This window comes from Sinocyclocheilus grahami, unplaced genomic scaffold (assembly GCF_001515645.1).
Source record: "Sinocyclocheilus grahami isolate Dianchi unplaced genomic scaffold, SAMN03320097.WGS_v1.1 scaffold360.1, whole genome shotgun sequence".
Lineage (NCBI taxonomy): Eukaryota > Metazoa > Chordata > Actinopteri > Cypriniformes > Cyprinidae > Sinocyclocheilus > Sinocyclocheilus grahami.
In genome coordinates this window covers 745,040-763,653 of record NW_015505539.1, presented here as the reverse complement: position 1 = coordinate 763,653, position 18,614 = coordinate 745,040, and the positions used below count along the sequence as shown (strand labels likewise).

General features: G+C 39.2%; 1 protein-coding gene across 1 annotated transcript; it reads right to left on the bottom strand.

The window, feature by feature from the left end:
* Nucleotides 1-8,254: 8,254 nt before the first annotated feature.
* On the bottom strand, nucleotides 8,255-12,380 carry LOC107549010 (repulsive guidance molecule A-like). Its single transcript, XM_016229908.1, has 2 exons — nucleotides 12,213-12,380; nucleotides 8,255-11,929 (listed from the first exon to the last, which is right to left on the bottom strand). Exons 1-2 carry the CDS (start codon nucleotides 12,378-12,380, stop codon nucleotides 11,228-11,230), a joined length of 870 nt encoding a protein of 289 aa, XP_016085394.1. The 3' UTR covers nucleotides 8,255-11,227.
* Between the last annotated feature and the right edge of the window lie 6,234 nt (nucleotides 12,381-18,614).

Here is an 18,614-nt window from a genome sequence, read left to right as displayed (position 1 = left end):
AAGGGGCGTGTCAGAGGAAGCCTTGATTCGAAGCTTGTGTTGTTAACATAGAAATCACGTGACCAATGACAAACGAAGCTTCACTTTCTGTCCAGTCACGTGCCTGATTCGATATTCGATATTCACATTCGATGTGATATTCGTACTGGTATTAAATTGCAGTTTAATGGGTAAATTAATTTATCAGAGACAGGAATTCAACAAGCACAAACACACACACTGGCTTTTATTTGTGCACGTAACTTGAATCGATCTGTGGAATATGTGGTAGATGCCTCGTCCTACGGAGCGTCTTTCACACAAGTACTGCTCACTGCAGAGCCAAATGACCTCCAGCTTCCCCTCTCTGGATGTCCAGCTCCACCTCTGTGTGAACTAATGGGTGGAGTTATGTTTAGCGATAGGGTAAGGGGTATGGTTAGGGAGTGGTTGGGTGTCTAGCTCCACCCATTACATCCAGCTCCTCCCATTTGGCTCTGCAGCGAGCACCCTCTCCTTTCACATGCTTTTGGCTGCTATATTTTTTATTAATCACCAGATGGTGCTGTTTTTGAGACACTCAAAGCTTTGAATTTTTTCCCGAAACAGACAGAGGAAAGCCTCAGTGCTTCACGAGGCTTCATTTGCCCATCACTAGGGCTGTCCGTGAAGACACAGGCCGATCCTCGACTCAAATTAAGGCCCTTACTGATGCTGACTGCAGCCATAAGACGGCATCTTCTTCATCTTCTTGTAACTTTTATTGGCGGTGGGCAAGCCAACCATTGGTGCACAACTGAACTGGAGTGTGGAGTGACAATGAGAAGGATAAAAAAAAAATCTTATGTTCTCATGAAGTTTCCCGTGTCTCTTAGATGACTCATTCTTCTGAATTCTCTATTACCTAATATTAGTTCTAATGTCATATTATTTGCACCTTCTATCTGTATCTTTGTCTTTTAGTACGGCCCGCTGGATCATATTAGACTTGGATGATCACTAGGGCTGTCCGTGAAGACACAGGCCGATCCTCGACTCAAATTAAGGCCCTTACTGATGCTGACTGCAGCCATAAGACGGCATCTTCTTCATCTTCTTGTAACTTTTATTGGCGGTGGGCAAGCCAACCATTGGTGCACAACTGAACTGGAGTGTGGAGTGACAATGAGAAGGATAAAAAAAAAATCTTATGTTCTCATGAAGTTTCCCGTGTCTCTTAGATGACTCATTCTTCTGAATTCTCTATTACCTAATATTAGTTCTAATGTCATATTATTTTCACCTTCTATCTGTATCTTTGTCTTTTAGTACGGCCCACTGGATCATATTAGACTTGGATGATAATTTTTAAAATATTTGAAAGTAAGTCACGTAAAGATTGCTTTCAGTTATGATGTTATACTATCAACCAGGTGAGGTCGCTAGTTTCCCGCTGCTCCCCGTATTAATTTCAGCGTAGTAGGACGTGCATTCTAATGTAAACATTCACTAACATTAGCAAATAATAAATGAAAAACTGACCATGAAAATGATATAATTCGATAATATTTTTCAGTCAAGATGGTAAACGGAATATCTTTTTAACAAGTTCAAGGGAATACCTTGATTTGGAAATCTTAAATTGCCATCACACCACTGCTCACAAACAACGGGGATGCCAGAGTTGCACTTGCCTCAAATTTCAAAGGTAAAGTGCATAGTAAACAAAACCTTTTTGCCAAATTCATGACAGAAATGTTTGCATTAAACTATGTTCTTAGGGTTTCTACGGGTCCTTAAAACGTCTTCAGTTTAATTGTTTAAATTTAAGGCCATGAAAACTCTTAAATGGTACAAAAGTATAAGAGGTCTTCAATTTGGGGACGGAAAGACAAGAATTGCTATATAGATTAACATGAAGATTAAACTGATTTCACTGAATAAACCTGAGCACTGCACGTTTCAAAGTCAGGCGCTGCTGCTTTGTGTACTGCGGTTACCGGGGAAACCGCTATATGCTGCCGCTCGGTAAGTGAAACCTGCTGGCAGGGAACAAATTTGCTTTTTCAATAAGCCAGTATGCTATTTTTGCTACATATTTTTAAATGTAAGCCAGTGGATCGACAAAAAGCTAATGCATTATAAAAATCTAAACAATTAAGATACTAAGATATATTTATGTTATTTAATATAATAATTGATTGATAATAATTGTTTAAATTAATATTCAAATCAATTCAAGTTTATTTGTATAGCGCTTTTCACAATACAAATCGTTGCAAAGCAACTTTACAGCAAATTAAGTTTCTACAATATTTAGTGGTAGCTTATCAGTGGTGACTGTCAGTTAATGTACGGAAAAATCAATTAAAGACGTAATCAAACAGACGATGAACACTATTAACAGCAATTATTATATGTTGCAATCAAACTGATAGCAAAATTTGGTAGTTCTGTATGTTGTTTCGGGGTTGGCATCATCTCTTCTCAGGACATAATTAGCATAGCTGCTGTTCTAACCAAGCAAAATTGATTTGTTTAACCCAAGCTAAAGAATAATAATGTGCATTTGATCAGATATAACTGCAGTACAAGAATATGAGATGCATTATTTGAATGCTTGGCCAAAGAGATGTGTCTTTAATCTAGATTTAAACAGAGAGAGTGTGTCTGAACCCCGAACGTTATCAGGAAGGCTATTCCAGAGTTTGGGAGCCAAATGCAAAAAAGCTCTACCTCCTTTAGTGGACTTTGCTATCCTAGGTACTACCAAAAGTCCAGAGTTTTGCGACCTCAGGGAGCGTGATGGATTGTAGCGTGGTAGAAGACTAGTTAGGCATGCAGGAGCTAACCCATTAAGGGCCTTATAGGTAAGTAATTATATTTTGTAACTGATACAGAACTTAATATGTAGCCAGTGCAGAGACTGTAGAATTGAGGTAATATATCATATTTTCTTGACCTGGTAAGGACTCTAGCTGCTGCATTTTGGACTACCTGTAGCTTGTTTATTGAAGATGCAGGACAACCACCTAGCAGTGCATTACAATAGTCCAGTCTAGAGGTCATGAATGCATGAACTAGCTTTTCTGCATCAGAAACAGGTAACATGTTTCATAACTTGGCAATGTTTCTAAGATGGAAGAATGCTGTTTTTGTTACATAGGAACTATGATTTTCAAAAGACAAGTTGAAATCTAGTATAACACCCAGATTTTTGACTGTAGAGGAAGTAACAGTACATCCGTCTAGTTGCAAATTGTAATCAAGAGATTCTGTGTACTCACTTTTGGTCCAATAAGTAATATCTCTGTCTTATCCGAATTTAATAAGAGAAAATTATTGGTCATCCAATCTTTTACATTTTTAACACTCTGTTAGCTTAGATAATTTAGAAGTTTCATCTGGTCTTGTTGAGATATATAGTTGAGTATCATCGGCATAACAGTGGAAACTAATCCCGTATTTTCTAACAATATTACCAAGGGGCAACATGTATATTGAAAATAGCAGAGGACCTAGGACAGATCCTTGTGGCACTCCATATTTTACTGGTGATAAGTGAGATGACTGCCCATTTAAATGAACAAAGTGGTAGTGATCGGACAGGTAGGATCTAAACCATCTTAAAGCCCTTGAATACCTGTATAGTTTTGTAATCGATCTATGAGTATGTCATGATCTATAGTGTCGAACACAGCACTAAGATTAAGTAAAACTAGCAATGAGATGCAGCCTTGGTCTGAGGCAAGTCATTTGTAATTTTAACAAGTGCAGTTTCTGTGCTATGGTGGGGCCTGAAACCTGACTGAAATTCTTCATAGAGATAATTTTTTTGCAGGAAGGAGCACAATTGCGCAGGCACAACTTTTTCTAAAATTTTAGACATAAAAGGAAGATTTGAAATGGGTCTGTAATTTGCCAGTTCACTAGGATCTAGTTGTGGTTTCTTAATAAGAGGCTTAATAACTGCCAGCTTGAAAGGTTTTGGGACGTGACCTAAAGACAATGACAAGTTAATAATATTGAGAAGCAGTTCTTCTGCTACAGGTAACAACTCTTTTAGTAATTTAGTGGGTACAGGGTCTAACAGGCATGTTGTTGGTTTAGATGCAGTGATAAGTTTATTTAGCTCTTCCTGTCCTATATTTGTCCCATTTATGTTGCCAAGATTTAATAACAGCTTGCTTAATAATTGCCTTTGATTCTGCTTTACTGATTTTTACATCAATTTCTACATTATTTTTATTCAATGATCTTTTAGCATGTTTATCTGCCATCTTGTTTCCATCTATTCCAACATGTGCTGGGACCCATAAAAATGAAACAACCCTGTCCTGAGCATGAAGTCTATATCATAAGACGGCATCTGCGAGAGAAGGACTTAAAGAACAAAAACCGTCTTCAAAGGCCACGTCTCCTCCCACGCCACAAACTTGCCTGTTTGGAATTTGCAAGGGAGCACCAAACATGGGACATTGAAAGGTGGAAGAAAGTTTTATTCTCTGATGAGAAAAAAAATGAACCTGGATGCCGGTCCTGATGGCTTCCAATGTTACTGGCATGACAAGGCGATCCCACTGGAGATGTTTTCTACGTGGCACAGTGGAGGAGGCTCCATCATGATCTGAGGTGCTTTTTTCTTCAATGGGATAATGGAGCTTCAGGTTGTGCAGGTGCGTCAAACGGCGGCTGGCTATGTGGACATGTTGCAGCGGGCATCCCTCTTGACTGAGGGCCCCCGTCTGTGCGGTAATGAGTCATGACTGGGATTTTCAACAGGACAACACAGTTCACAATGTCCGCCTGACTTCTTCCAGGATTATAATGTCGCTCTTTTGGACCATCTTGCGTGATCTTTTTTGGGTCTACCACTTGACTTTATTTGTCCCATAACTCTCAGGATCTTTTAAGAAATTTACTTACTGCATCCAACCTCAAAGGGCACAGAAAGCCCTTTTGCCTTTGCCATCAGGAGATCATGACAGTGTGACTGCCTGAAGGACAATGACATAAATGACATATTTTTGCACAGATTTGAACTTTTCAAGGCTATGGTCTTTTACTTTTGTTCAGCTGATGAACAGCCTGTTGGAGTTTAAATGCAGTTTTCAATAAATTGCCTATTCTCTACTTTTTGTCTCTTGCTCCTGTTTCTTCTTTTGGCATTTTGAAGCAGTACTTACAACCTGGTTTACGATCCACCAGTGCAAAATGCAAATACTTGTAATGTTCCCCCCGGTCTTAAGATTTTGTTCAGGAGTGTATATTGTTATTGCTGGTAACGTTCGTTAGATATAACCTACATGAAACGCGTGCTTTCGAATCATAATGATGAATTGGTTAAGAAACATGTTATAAAAACCTTTAAATCTTTTTGCTCAGTCTTTTTGTTTATAATTGTTGATTCCTTATAATAAGTGGGGAAAGCACATTTGACTACAATATTTGCGGTTCATAGAGCAAAAGTTACAATAGGGCTCGAACACGGTAATGTAGGCTACATTGTTCTCTTTAGCTAGGATCATGGCTGTGGTCTAAAATGGTTCAGGATATTGAGTGTACTTATTGTACCATTAGGTGGCAGTCTTAGCTCAACGTACTTGCATTAAGTCTGTGGTGAAGTCACTTTCATTGTCAAACATGAATAAAAAAAGCAACACAGCTGAATACAAAAACCCAAACATCAAAAATATATCAACATGACACTTTATTTTTTCTTCAATAAATAATTTACAGTATTTACAGGTGGTGTGTGGCACCGCTTTAGTCCTACATACAAAAACAGACTAAGCTGTCTGGTCTGAATCTCCCATTCAATGTTAATACATTTGAAAATGTTATCATTCACTTTTATTTTTTTAGCATTACAAGTTTGATAACCTCTTTCACCATCAAGTTAAAACCAAGTAAGAGCTAGGTTAAAGAGAATAAAAACATAAAGTGCTTTTGTAATAAACAACACATTAACACCGCAAGTCACACGTTTCCTACTTAGTATTTAGTTAAAGGACATGATGTCTGTTTTACTCTGGTTCCAAATTAGATTGTTGATAGAAGTCCCTTATCTTATGTTTTTGTGGTGCTTGTGTACATAATATCCCTTTACTTAAAGGTAAATTTGACCACACCCTCTGATGTACCAAAAAATCAGCACAAAATATTATTTGCCAAATCACACAAACTTATATACATGTCACATTACACATATAAATCCAAAAAGCACTGACAACACAAGCACACTTAAACACAAAAGTCATTACAATCATTTTGTATGCTTTCAAAAGTCTCTTTAAAGCCATGAACTGCACCGACAACACAAGCTTTCTTAGCAGTAGTAAGGCTCGCAAAACTTTACAGTGTAAGAATAAATTACTGTGAAGTCTCTCAGAGGATTCTTTATGTATCATTAATATCTAAACCATATTTTCATAGCTCAAACTTTTTACTAAGAGAAAACAAACACTGATAAAAGACAGTTGTGATAGATGTTCTTAGAAGAAATGGGACATGATGAACATGAAGTTATGTGGGCTTCATCTTCCATAAAGACCTTTCCAACAGTCTCTAGACATGGCCTATAGAACTATTAAGCCTGTGTTATACTTTCCGCATGAGCAATCCGGACGTGTACACAGACAGCACGGACGCGGACTACTTGTACTTATACTACCGAAGGCATACGCTGATGATCCGCTCCGCAACAAACATGTGAACAAACAATTGCCCAGAATTATTGCACATCTGGCTGTCTTTATATTGTTTTATTGATGGATTGTACAGGTTTGAGTAGCAACAGGCTGATTTTTACATCAATTTCTACATTATTTTTATTCAATGATCTTTTAGCATGTTTATCTGCCATCTTGTTTCCATCTATTCCAACATGTGCTGGGACCCATAAAAATGAAACAACCCTGTCCTGAGCATGAAGTCTATATCATAAGACGGCATCTGCGAGAGAAGGACTTAAAGAACAAAAACCGTCTTCAAAGGCCACGTCTCCTCCCACGCCACAAACTTGCCTGTTTGGAATTTGCAAGGGAGCACCAAACATGGGACATTGAAAGGTGGAAGAAAGTTTTATTCTCTGATGAGAAAAAAAATGAACCTGGATGCCGGTCCTGATGGCTTCCAATGTTACTGGCATGACAAGGCGATCCCACTGGAGATGTTTTCTACGTGGCACAGTGGAGGAGGCTCCATCATGATCTGAGGTGCTTTTTTCTTCAATGGGATAATGGAGCTTCAGGTTGTGCAGGTGCGTCAAACGGCGGCTGGCTATGTGGACATGTTGCAGCGGGCATCCCTCTTGACTGAGGGCCCCCGTCTGTGCGGTAATGAGTCATGACTGGGATTTTCAACAGGACAACACAGTTCACAATGTCCGCCTGACTTCTTCCAGGATTATAATGTCGCTCTTTTGGACCATCTTGCGTGATCTTTTTTGGGTCTACCACTTGACTTTATTTGTCCCATAACTCTCAGGATCTTTTAAGAAATTTACTTACTGCATCCAACCTCAAAGGGCACAGAAAGCCCTTTTGCCTTTGCCATCAGGAGATCATGACAGTGTGACTGCCTGAAGGACAATGACATAAATGACATATTTTTGCACAGATTTGAACTTTTCAAGGCTATGGTCTTTTACTTTTGTTCAGCTGATGAACAGTTGGAGTTTAAATGCAGTTTTCAATAAATTGCCTATTCTCTACTTTTTGTCTCTTGCTCCTGTTTCTTCTTTTGGCATTTTGAAGCAGTACTTACAACCTGGTTTACGATCCACCAGTGCAAAATGCAAATACTTGTAATGTTCCCCCCGGTCTTAAGATTTTGTTCAGGAGTGTATATTGTTATTGCTGGTAACGTTCGTTAGATATAACCTACATGAAACGCGTGCTTTCGAATCATAATGATGAATTGGTTAAGAAACATGTTATAAAAACCTTTAAATCTTTTTGCTCAGTCTTTTTGTTTATAATTGTTGATTCCTTATAATAAGTGGGGAAAGCACATTTGACTACAATATTTGCGGTTCATAGAGCAAAAGTTACAATAGGGCTCGAACACGGTAATGTAGGCTACATTGTTCTCTTTAGCTAGGATCATGGCTGTGGTCTAAAATGGTTCAGGATATTGAGTGTACTTATTGTACCATTAGGTGGCAGTCTTAGCTCAACGTACTTGCATTAAGTCTGTGGTGAAGTCACTTTCATTGTCAAACATGAATAAAAAAAGCAACACAGCTGAATACAAAAACCCAAACATCAAAAATATATCAACATGACACTTTATTTTTCTTCAATAAATAATTTACAGTATTTACAGGTGGTGTGTGGCACCGCTTTAGTCCTACATACAAAAACAGACTAAGCTGTCTGGTATCTCCCATTCAATGTTAATACATTTGAAAATGTTATCATTCACTTTTATTTTTTTAGCATTACAAGTTTGATAACCTCTTTCACCATCAAGTTAAAACCAAGTAAGAGCTAGGTTAAAGAGAATAAAAACATAAAGTGCTTTTGTAATAAACAACACATTAACACCGCAAGTCACACGTTTCCTACTTAGTATTTAGTTAAAGGACATGATGTCTGTTTTACTCTGGTTCCAAATTAGATTGTTGATAGAAGTCCCTTATCTTATGTTTTTGTGGTGCTTGTGTACATAATATCCCTTTACTTAAAGGTAAATTTGACCACACCCTCTGATGTACCAAAAAATCAGCACAAAATATTATTTGCCAAATCACACAAACTTATATACATGTCACATTACACATATAAATCCAAAAAGCACTGACAACACAAGCACACTTAAACACAAAAGTCATTACAATCATTTTGTATGCTTTCAAAAGTCTCTTTAAAGCCATGAACTGCACCGACAACACAAGCTTTCTTAGCAGTAGTAAGGCTCGCAAAACTTTACAGTGTAAGAATAAATTACTGTGAAGTCTCTCAGAGGATTCTTTATGTATCATTAATATCTAAACCATATTTTCATAGCTCAAACTTTTTACTAAGAGAAAACAAACACTGATAAAAGACAGTTGTGATAGATGTTCTTAGAAGAAATGGGACATGATGAACATGAAGTTATGTGGGCTTCATCTTCCATAAAGACCTTTCCAACAGTCTCTAGACATGGCCTATAGAACTATTAAGCCTGTGTTATACTTTCCGCATGAGCAATCCGGACGTGTACACAGACAGCACGGACGCGGACTACTTGTACTTATACTACCGAAGGCATACGCTGATGATCCGCTCCGCAACAAACATGTGAACAAACAATTGCCCAGAATTATTGCACATCTGGCTGTCTTTATATTGTTTTATTGACGGATTGTACAGGTTTGAGTAGCAACAGGCTTCTTCACACAGCCTGCGCATGTGCAGTTGGTGCTTTTGCAGCCTACTGACCGCGCGTACTTGTCTGCGCAGTCACAAAAAATGGGAGGCACGCGGATGTCTGCGCACACTTGCCGATGACGATTTTTACGTCACGGACACCATAGCGGACCGTAGCAGACTCGCGCACGCGGAAAGTATAACACAGGCTTTAGGCTACCAAGGGTGCAATTTCACTCTTCAAAATAGTGGTGCTATGTATCGTTTGACTTTAGCTCGCCAATATTACTACTGCTATTTACAATACTGAGTGCCAGTAATCCTGAGCCTGCTAATGGCTGAAGAGCAAATGCCCCCATTTCAAATGTCACAAGAAATGCATGGCAGATGTTCTCAATAGCTCCAGCACTGGTCCATCCACCACACTGTAGTTAGCAGCACCTTCCAATATTATACACAATCAGGACATCTGGTTTGAGCCCAAATACTTAAGTGAACCACAAAAGGTCCCATGAGAAAGAGAGAGAGAGAAAATTCAGCTGTTTGGGAAATTGTTGGCACCATGGCTTGTTCTTTGGCAAAATGCCTCTGCCATAAATTCACAGATCTACAGAGTCGAGAGTTAAACGGGGCCTACAGCACAGCCACGTCGACACCCTTTTGAAATGGAGAGCAAGGCGTTGCTCTTTAAGAAGCAGTAAGGATGATTGATGGACCTGCCTTGTGGGTCCCATCTTAAACTGCAAACATTGTATGGAGGAACTTGGCTCTCTCCTTGATATATACGTTGATGGTTATGCTACCTACTGCAAACTGACATGAATATTTTTCCACGAACGTGTTTATCTGAAGCAAGTGTGCTCAGAGACAACTCTGTCTTGGGCTATACCAATGTATGATGTGGATTTTTTACTCAATGACTATTACTTTGTGAACAAAGTAAAGAAACTTATTCTCTATAATTGTTCAGGCTGATTTTGAACACCCAATTTGACAATGGAGGGAATTCAATAAATATTTTCCGAAATTATAACACCTAAGCAGTATGGGTGTAGTTTAAAGTCTGTTCGACACAATGGTTGACACCCTTTTTATATGAAATGCAGGAAAGAGCTCTTGGCAGGCAGTAAAACTTCTTACTGACCCATGAACCACCACACCAGAGCTACATTAGGACCCTGGGTGCAATATACAGATATTATGAAACACTTCACACACACACACACACAAAATAACACATCTTTCTTTTGCACACACACATAGACAAACTATACAAAAGGCCTGATGTTATGGCCTGTTAATCTCCTCTGTAGACAATATGACTTACTAGTCTGACATGGCCTCGGCCAGCAGGTTTTCTCTAGAAAGCTAACATTTTTCCGAAGCTGGAGCTTCTTCAAAGAGAGAACTCCTGCCGGCCCTCCATTAATAAAAGCTCCTGTCATGTCCTCCAGCCTGGCTCTGGGAGACATACTTCACCTCTCACTTGGCATCAAGTGAACTGAAGAACATCTCCAAGCTTTTCTTTCTGCAAAGGATCACCCCCCTCTCACTCCTGTCAGTGGCACATCACCCTGGTGGGAACAAGGGTGGTTTAATCTGACTCAGGTCTCAGGACCTCTCAGCGCTGCGTTCTCTGTCATGAAGCACTTATGAGATCAGCAGGATGACCACAGAGATGGGTGGATCTCCAGGAACGCTTCTGCTCTGGCCTGATGAATGAACATATGTGATGATGATGAGAGATGAGTCCATGGTGTGACACAAGACACACAAGTGTGAAAGCCCTCAGCAGAAGCTCAGGCTCTAGCTGAGAAGCCCAGCCTCTGGTAGATGGAACACAACACGGTGAGAGCAGCATTTCACATGCATACAGCATCTTACAACCATCTAACAAGGATGTCCAATGGGGACTACAGACGAATGGAAAACGAGTCAGTCCACAACAGTACGATAACAAGGCTGATGAGGATTAGGACACTAAAACCCCTTTTTTCTGAGGCAGAGCTGAATATTGTATCCTTTTCAAAGAGGTGATACTTGTTTTTGTTGGAGTGGAGCATTTTAACATCCTCAAAGGCGTAGTAGGCCGCCAGGGTGAAGTTGATGTCCCCAGAAGATAGCAGGTCAAAAACACAGGATTGGAAATACAAATCCTCAACTGGTAGACGTTCTTTGCACTTGGCCATGGCTGACTGGTATGTGAAGCCATTAATAGGAGCACCTGGCTGTCCCCTGCCTAAGACTTGGCTCTCTGCCGCCCGTGCTCTGAAGGTCCTGAAGTCTATTCGCTGGTTTGCAGGGCACCCATGCAGGCAGAGGTAAAGATCCTGGTTGTCCTGGTCCTCCACCGAATTCACAACCTCCTCTGGCATCCGCACCGCAAAGGTGAGGTAGTGGCCAACCTGCCGAACTACAATAGTGGTGCCAATATAGCGTGCCTGGATCTCCATGTGTTGTCCAGGCACCTTCTCTACTATGCGTAAGGTGTTGGCCCCATGGCGGTCGCCTCCATTCTTTGAACCATCAGCAAATGCAGCAGGAAGCTCGTCAGTCTCCGCATGGTACATCTTCTGGTCTACACATTCTTGAAAGTTCTTGAAGATGATTGTTAGCTGTGGTAAAAGTGAGAGTGAGAACAAGTGAGAACAGTATTCAAGATCAATTATGGTTTTGGACATAAATACTTTAAAACAAAACAGTTAGAGGGGGAAAAAGATGGCTAGAAAACATTTAAAGTGCACAAAGTTTTGATGTTGAAAATGCTATATTTGTTCGATCAAAACCAGCCAAGAAACAGCAACCACAGACATAAAGTGTTTTATGCACCACTGCATATGGCAAAAGATGGTGACTAAGTACTCCATTCTGCATAACCGAGCCTTGCCTTTATAAAACCAGAGGACTGTGTAGCACAGACCCTCCAAGCCCAGAAGCTTTCGTAATGTCACATTTCAGCAGCGGCTCAAGATACAGGGGGCCAATGTAAACGCACTCTGGAGAAACACAGGTCCAGTCTATGTTACAGCAGGCCTCAGTATGCAGACACAAAGACAATCCATTCATGCTGCTCAGAGCCTGCCTGTGAACCCTGGATTCAGCTCCAGGGAGTGGACTCGCGCCAGCTAGAGAGCACAGCCTGCACAGGGGCTAATTAGAGAAGGCTGCTCCTACTTCTGACTCCTCCAGCAAGCTGCCATTAGGAGGCCAATGGACTGCTGACACATATGTGACCTCGGGATGTCCAGGCTGCTCTGATCTTGCAAATGATGCATATGAGTGTGTGCATGTGTGTCTATGTCTGGAGACTCAGTTAAACCAAACCACCCTATAATCACTAATGGTGCAATGATCTACCTCCTGTTAGTGCCACCCTAGTTTTTCGCAGGACAGCGAGAGCTTGTTTAAAGCAAAGGGTCTATCAATAAACAAGGGATGTCTTGTTTGCACAGGTGCTGCATCTGCCTGCAGACCTGTTTGTGCATTTGTCCAAGCTGAATGATCTCTGAGCCACTGTCATTTATTCAAAAAACAGTCAGCTTAACAAAAATATCACGATCCCTTTCCCTCCTACAAGAAAAAACTGTGGGTCCATCTACTTAATGGGGAATCATTAGAGGTTTTTGATGGTGGAAAATTGCTCTGTTTCATAATGTGACTGAGTACAAAGTTCTTGTGTTCTTCTGCCACAAGGAAAAACTCTGAAAAACATTCAACCCTGGTCACACAATTACAGCAGCCAAAAGGACATCAGGCATAGTGAAATTAGCTTTCGGCAATCGGACACACAAAATTTAAGTCCTGTGTTTTCACCTTAGGCTCCACAGCTGGCCAATTCTAAGGCAGCTCCCCAGTTTGACCAATGGGCCGTAAAGCAAAACAATGATAATTTATGAGGTATGAGGGCCAACTAATGCAGAGAAAATATCAGCAGTTTCCTGTATGGACTGAGCACTTAGTTAAAACAACAAGACTCCTAAATCACACAAACCAGGAATTAGGAATTGCACTCTTTTTTTTACACACATTAGACACTTCTTTTTGCAATAAATACTACTTTTCAAAAAAATGCCAGGACTTTAACAGTAATTTTCCACAATAAAAAAGGTCATTTATCATTTAATACCATATAGGTATAAACACTCGGCATATAAAAATATCAATAATGGTGACAATCAATTTTCAAATTTACATAAAAAAAACTTGAACACTCCAAAACAAGTAACTTAAAGCAACAGCAACAGCAAAATTCATTCATGCCACAGTGTATGCTGGGAACATAAGTGTTAAATTCATTCTGTGGACATCAAAATATTAGGCTACAGTTAATCTATAAACACAAAACTAATAGTGTAGTGCAGACAGGGATAATGTATGTGATCCTACACTTTAAGGTTTCCTACTACTGTTCACTGTAAAGTCAAGGCATAGCCTACTGTATTTACAGTACTGTAAATTCAGATATTTTTGTGAATTTAACCATACACATAGGCTATCTATTTAAAATATCTAAACAGACAACTTTTCAACTTTTCACTTTCCATTTTTTGATTTTAAGTAATATTTAACGGTCCATTTAAGAACCTTTTTTAACTTTTGACCGGGTCTTCACACGCTTTAAAAGGCTTTTCTGTGTTTGTGAAATGTTGTTTTGGAAATTTTGCTCCCACAAGCCCAGCGAAGGCATTTTATAGATGTGGAGGGTTCGCTTCCCCTCCCCCAAACACAAGAGCACGTCTTAGCCAGAGCTGTGGGAAACACTGCGGTAGTGCAGCAGAATTTAACCGAACCTTCAGATCGCCACGCTTTTAGCAATGGCTCTAAAACAACTAAAACCAGCACTCTAGCTATGTAAACATACTTGTTTTTTTTCGCATATATTTTTTAATGCGAAAAAGTTTAGATGGAAATGTAACACCTTTAACTTAAATGTATTATGTGTAGCGTAAACTTGAAAGTTATAAACAACAACATTATTCAAGCGTGCATAATGAAGGAATGCGCACTGGCATGTTTTAGAAGATAAATAGCCTAACTTTTACCAGACATAACTGGGTCATGACTAAACAAAATACACCCAACTGCGTTTAATTTGCTGCTAAGTAACAAAGCATGCATTTGTCTGCGTTATTTCAACATATTTAACTGCTTTGAGTGTTTGCTGTTTTGTAGCGATTAGTTCGACAAATAAATTCCAAATAAACATCCTTATTTCCAGTCCTAAAACTCGAATTAGATTCTCCATGATAAATGTTTTTCTTACCTGCTGGAAACAGACAGAGAAACACAACAACGAACTGGCAGACTTGTAGCGCCGATGGTGCTGCTCCTTTCCCCATAACCATCCATCCAGCATGGGACAGCGCTCCTCTCCTCTCCCTATTTACACCAGCAATGTGAGGAAAGGCGAATTAGAGCAATGCTGCGACTTTCCGTACTGATTAAAAGTTGCTGGAGAACCGCAACACAACGAAATCATGCCGCCCGCCCTTCCGTCGTACAAATATCGCTGCTTTTTGTCAGGTATTCTCAGTGTTCACACATTCCCAACCCTCACTAGAAACGTGCCATCGATCTTCCAGTTCGCTAGTGTCAAGAGGGTGCAGCCTACACTGCGAAGTGCACCAATAAGAAGTCACTGTTTCCCCACCAACCCCTCACTAGTTTCAAATTACGCCTGAGCTTTGAAAAGTACTTCACCCGTTTGCAATGTAGACTGCGAACTCATGAAAGTGAACACATTGTTGCCTAAATTAATAAAGTCTAATCCTGTGCAGTTGTATGCATTTTCAGTTCGGAGAGAATCAAAGGGAGACTGAAAATGTATTTAAATCCAGTTCTAAAATTACTATGGTAATTAAATAGCATTTAATTGTCTTATACACAAATTCACCAATTAGCCTGACCATTTAATCCCATTTGTGCACAAAGAGTTGATGTATTGCACACAAAGTTGTTCACTACAAATGAAAGTAGGCTACAGACTGTCTTGTTTTGATTTTTGCATGGCTAGTGTAAATAGTCACATGTCCAGATTTAGTATACATAATAATTAAGCGTCCATTATTAATGTATCCAAGAAAGATTGCTCTGTCTGTCTCATAAAAATCATAATCACAATAAATGTTAGTGATCACAGTACGGTTGAAAAAAAAACAGCCCCATTTTGAAGAAATAGTTGACTGAGTCATATTTTAAAGGCTAATTTAAAATGTGCAAATACATATGAATGAATTATTTTAGGCCTATATTAACAATAAAATGTTACTACATTGTTACTACTTGTAATCTGAAATAAAACATACTTTCAATAAACTTTTTTATTTTTTATACATGACGAAAATGTTACAGTTTGTTTCATTAGACTGTCCAAGTAGTTAAATATACATGCTTACATAGCTAGTAAATGGGTTATAGCAGGTCCAATTCTGGTCCTGAAGGGCCAAAGTCCTGCAGAGTTTAGCTCTAACTTGTCCCAGTCTACATGCCTAGAAGATTCTAATAATTCTGAAGACCTTGATTTCTTTGGTTCAAGTGTTTAATTGGGGATGGAGCTAAACTCTGCAGGACAGTAGCCCCCCCATCAGGAGCAGACTGAATGGACACCCCTGTGTTACATAGCCTACTCATTTAAATGTCAAAGAGAGAATCAGTTTCTGATTAAAATTGAATTTGGAATTTATGCTTTATTTATACAGTAGGAAGAAATCATAAAGGATGGATGCCTCTGTCCAAACCTTCAAATTAGAAACGGAAGAGAATCCCATACCACCCCCAATTAATTGGAACGGTATAATGTATGATCACCTGTTACATAGTGTTCTGTCTCTGTCAGCGTAAATGCATGCACCTAAGAATCAGCATACATAATCAATGCCTAGGGTTTTTAAAACATAGCCAATATGTGATGTGACACCAGTTGAGAGATCTAACAAGCGTATGTCAATGCATTTGCTTCATTAAATCCCCTTGACTGATTACCTTAACAAGATGCACTGCTATAAAATGTGAAATATTTATATAATGCATAATCATACTAGGACTACTTTTTTGTTTGTGTGAACATATGAGATGAAGGATGAATAAGACTCGCCCATCAATAATGTAAAAAAGCTATTAATTAAAGTAATAAGCAATCTGATCATAAATGTCTTGCTGAGATTTTCACAGGTCAAGGTAACCGAAAGGTCCTAAAGAAGAGGAGGGAATGTGGATTTGTTATAGGGCAGGCTATATGATTTTGTTTTTAGTGGTCAGCCATTGCAGTCCAACAGATGGCGCTTGCACAGTGGTGGAGAATGAATGATATCTCCAGAAATGCGTCCTCGTGTATAAGGTTTTGTAAGAACCACTATATTATTTACAGTTCAACTGTGATGTCTTCATTTTCTTTTGCGATTACAGAAAATTAATTGGAGGTACATAAAAGCAAAACATTACATTATGATACCTTATCTTTAATGAGAAGATATAGATGGTGTAGTGAACCCAACACAGATGTTCTCTAACCATTTGTGAGTTTAATTGATCATTAACAGCGTGTATGATTTCTAGTGCGACAGAATGTGCGGCTAAAATATAAAAATTTAGAGATCAAAATAACACTCATTGGTGACAGCAGCTGTGCATAACATCTAAAAAATCCCGTTCTCCCTTTCTTCTATCCTACTTAATTCAAAAATGTAAATTATTCCTGATATTAAACACAATCCTTATATTTAGATCAGCATTGAAGACAACTGGACTAGCTACAATGTGATGCAGACTTTTAAGTCAAAAACTATTGAGACATTGCAATATAATGTTCTCTGTACCATTTAAGAGAAGGTATTCACTGTTTAAGTAGCAAACCACTGCATACTGTTTAGAAAGAGTCAAAGTTATTTGTCAAGAAATCAACCAGATCCCACCTTTTTGAATGCATGGAGCTCTTCAACACTTTTGGGTTGAGTTTCTTTGCAGAACCGCGATGAAGCTTGCGGGTCGAATCCGGACTGAAGCGCGTACAGGCGTGCTTTGTACCAGTAATCCGAAATTCTTATTTAGCTAAGTCTATACATCGTTGTAAAACTAAAGGTTAAGCACTCCTGTCGTCCCTGCATGACGTCCCTTGTTTATTAGCTATTTATTATTTTAAAGGCAAGATAGGTTTTTATCTAAACGCTGCTAATCTACTTGCGGTGTCTGATGTTATTTTTCATCGGTGTCGTGATCTGGAAATGAAGGTACGATCCGTCAACCAGTTTATCGAGACACAAACGATAAAAAAGAAAACCTCGGAAATGTTTTCGAATCAATAGTGCTCTTCATTTTGCCGTGGTATTCCCAAGATTCCTCTGTGGCTCTCAGGACTTGAGTAGGAAGAGCCCTCGGGGCAGCAGTGTTGATAGCGCTGGCTCGTTTCCTCGCCTCAGTGTTGTGAAATGAGGAGTTAGAAAGTGTGAGGCACAATGATCAGCGCTGCAGTCTCCAACTCCCCACACTGTCATAGTCAATACAGGCTTGTCTGTTGAACCAAGCTTCAAGATTAACGTTAAGATTATAATGTAACTGGATTAGAAAACACAGTTTGTTTAAACGTTTTCTGTCTGTAATTTAGTGTTGTGTGTGTGTGTGTGTGTCAACATCTAGATATAATTGCCATACCTATCTGCTACAACTTGAAGTAGCCTAGTTAACCAATCCACTACTTATCCATAAACTGTGTAAATTAGCTTAATGGTGTGCTCTTGTCTTGTTACAATCCATCCAAAACATGGACATTTTAATTTTTGTGTTTTAATTCAATGTGGTCATCAAATTACTTGTGCAAAAGTGCATGTAATAGCTGATATTGTGAGTGTGATATTGCTATTATACAACAGTATATTATACAACTGCTGTTCACACTGTATATTACTTAGGCTATACAATTATATCCAAATACAATATGTTTCAGATTAAAAAAAAAATACTAGTAGGTTCTTATTTGATCAACTACAGCAAACAATAATAGTCTGAAAATTGCAGAAGCATCAGGCTTTGAGTAGTAGCCTACCAAGCAACACACAAACTGAAAGCTGGTCTGGAGCAGAGTATTCCTCTCACAGCATTCAGTGCTCATTCGACTCCAAGCTTTTTTGCTTATAACTTTCCACACAGAGAAGGAGTGAAAGCGATAACACTGACACTTGGGCTGTGTCCAAAATCGCATACTCTCTGTGTAGGTATTTCTTTTAAATAAGTACTTGTCCATGAGTTGCATAAATGTAATCTGGACTGTATTCATCATGTTGTCGTGTGACCTATCAGTGTCAGTTC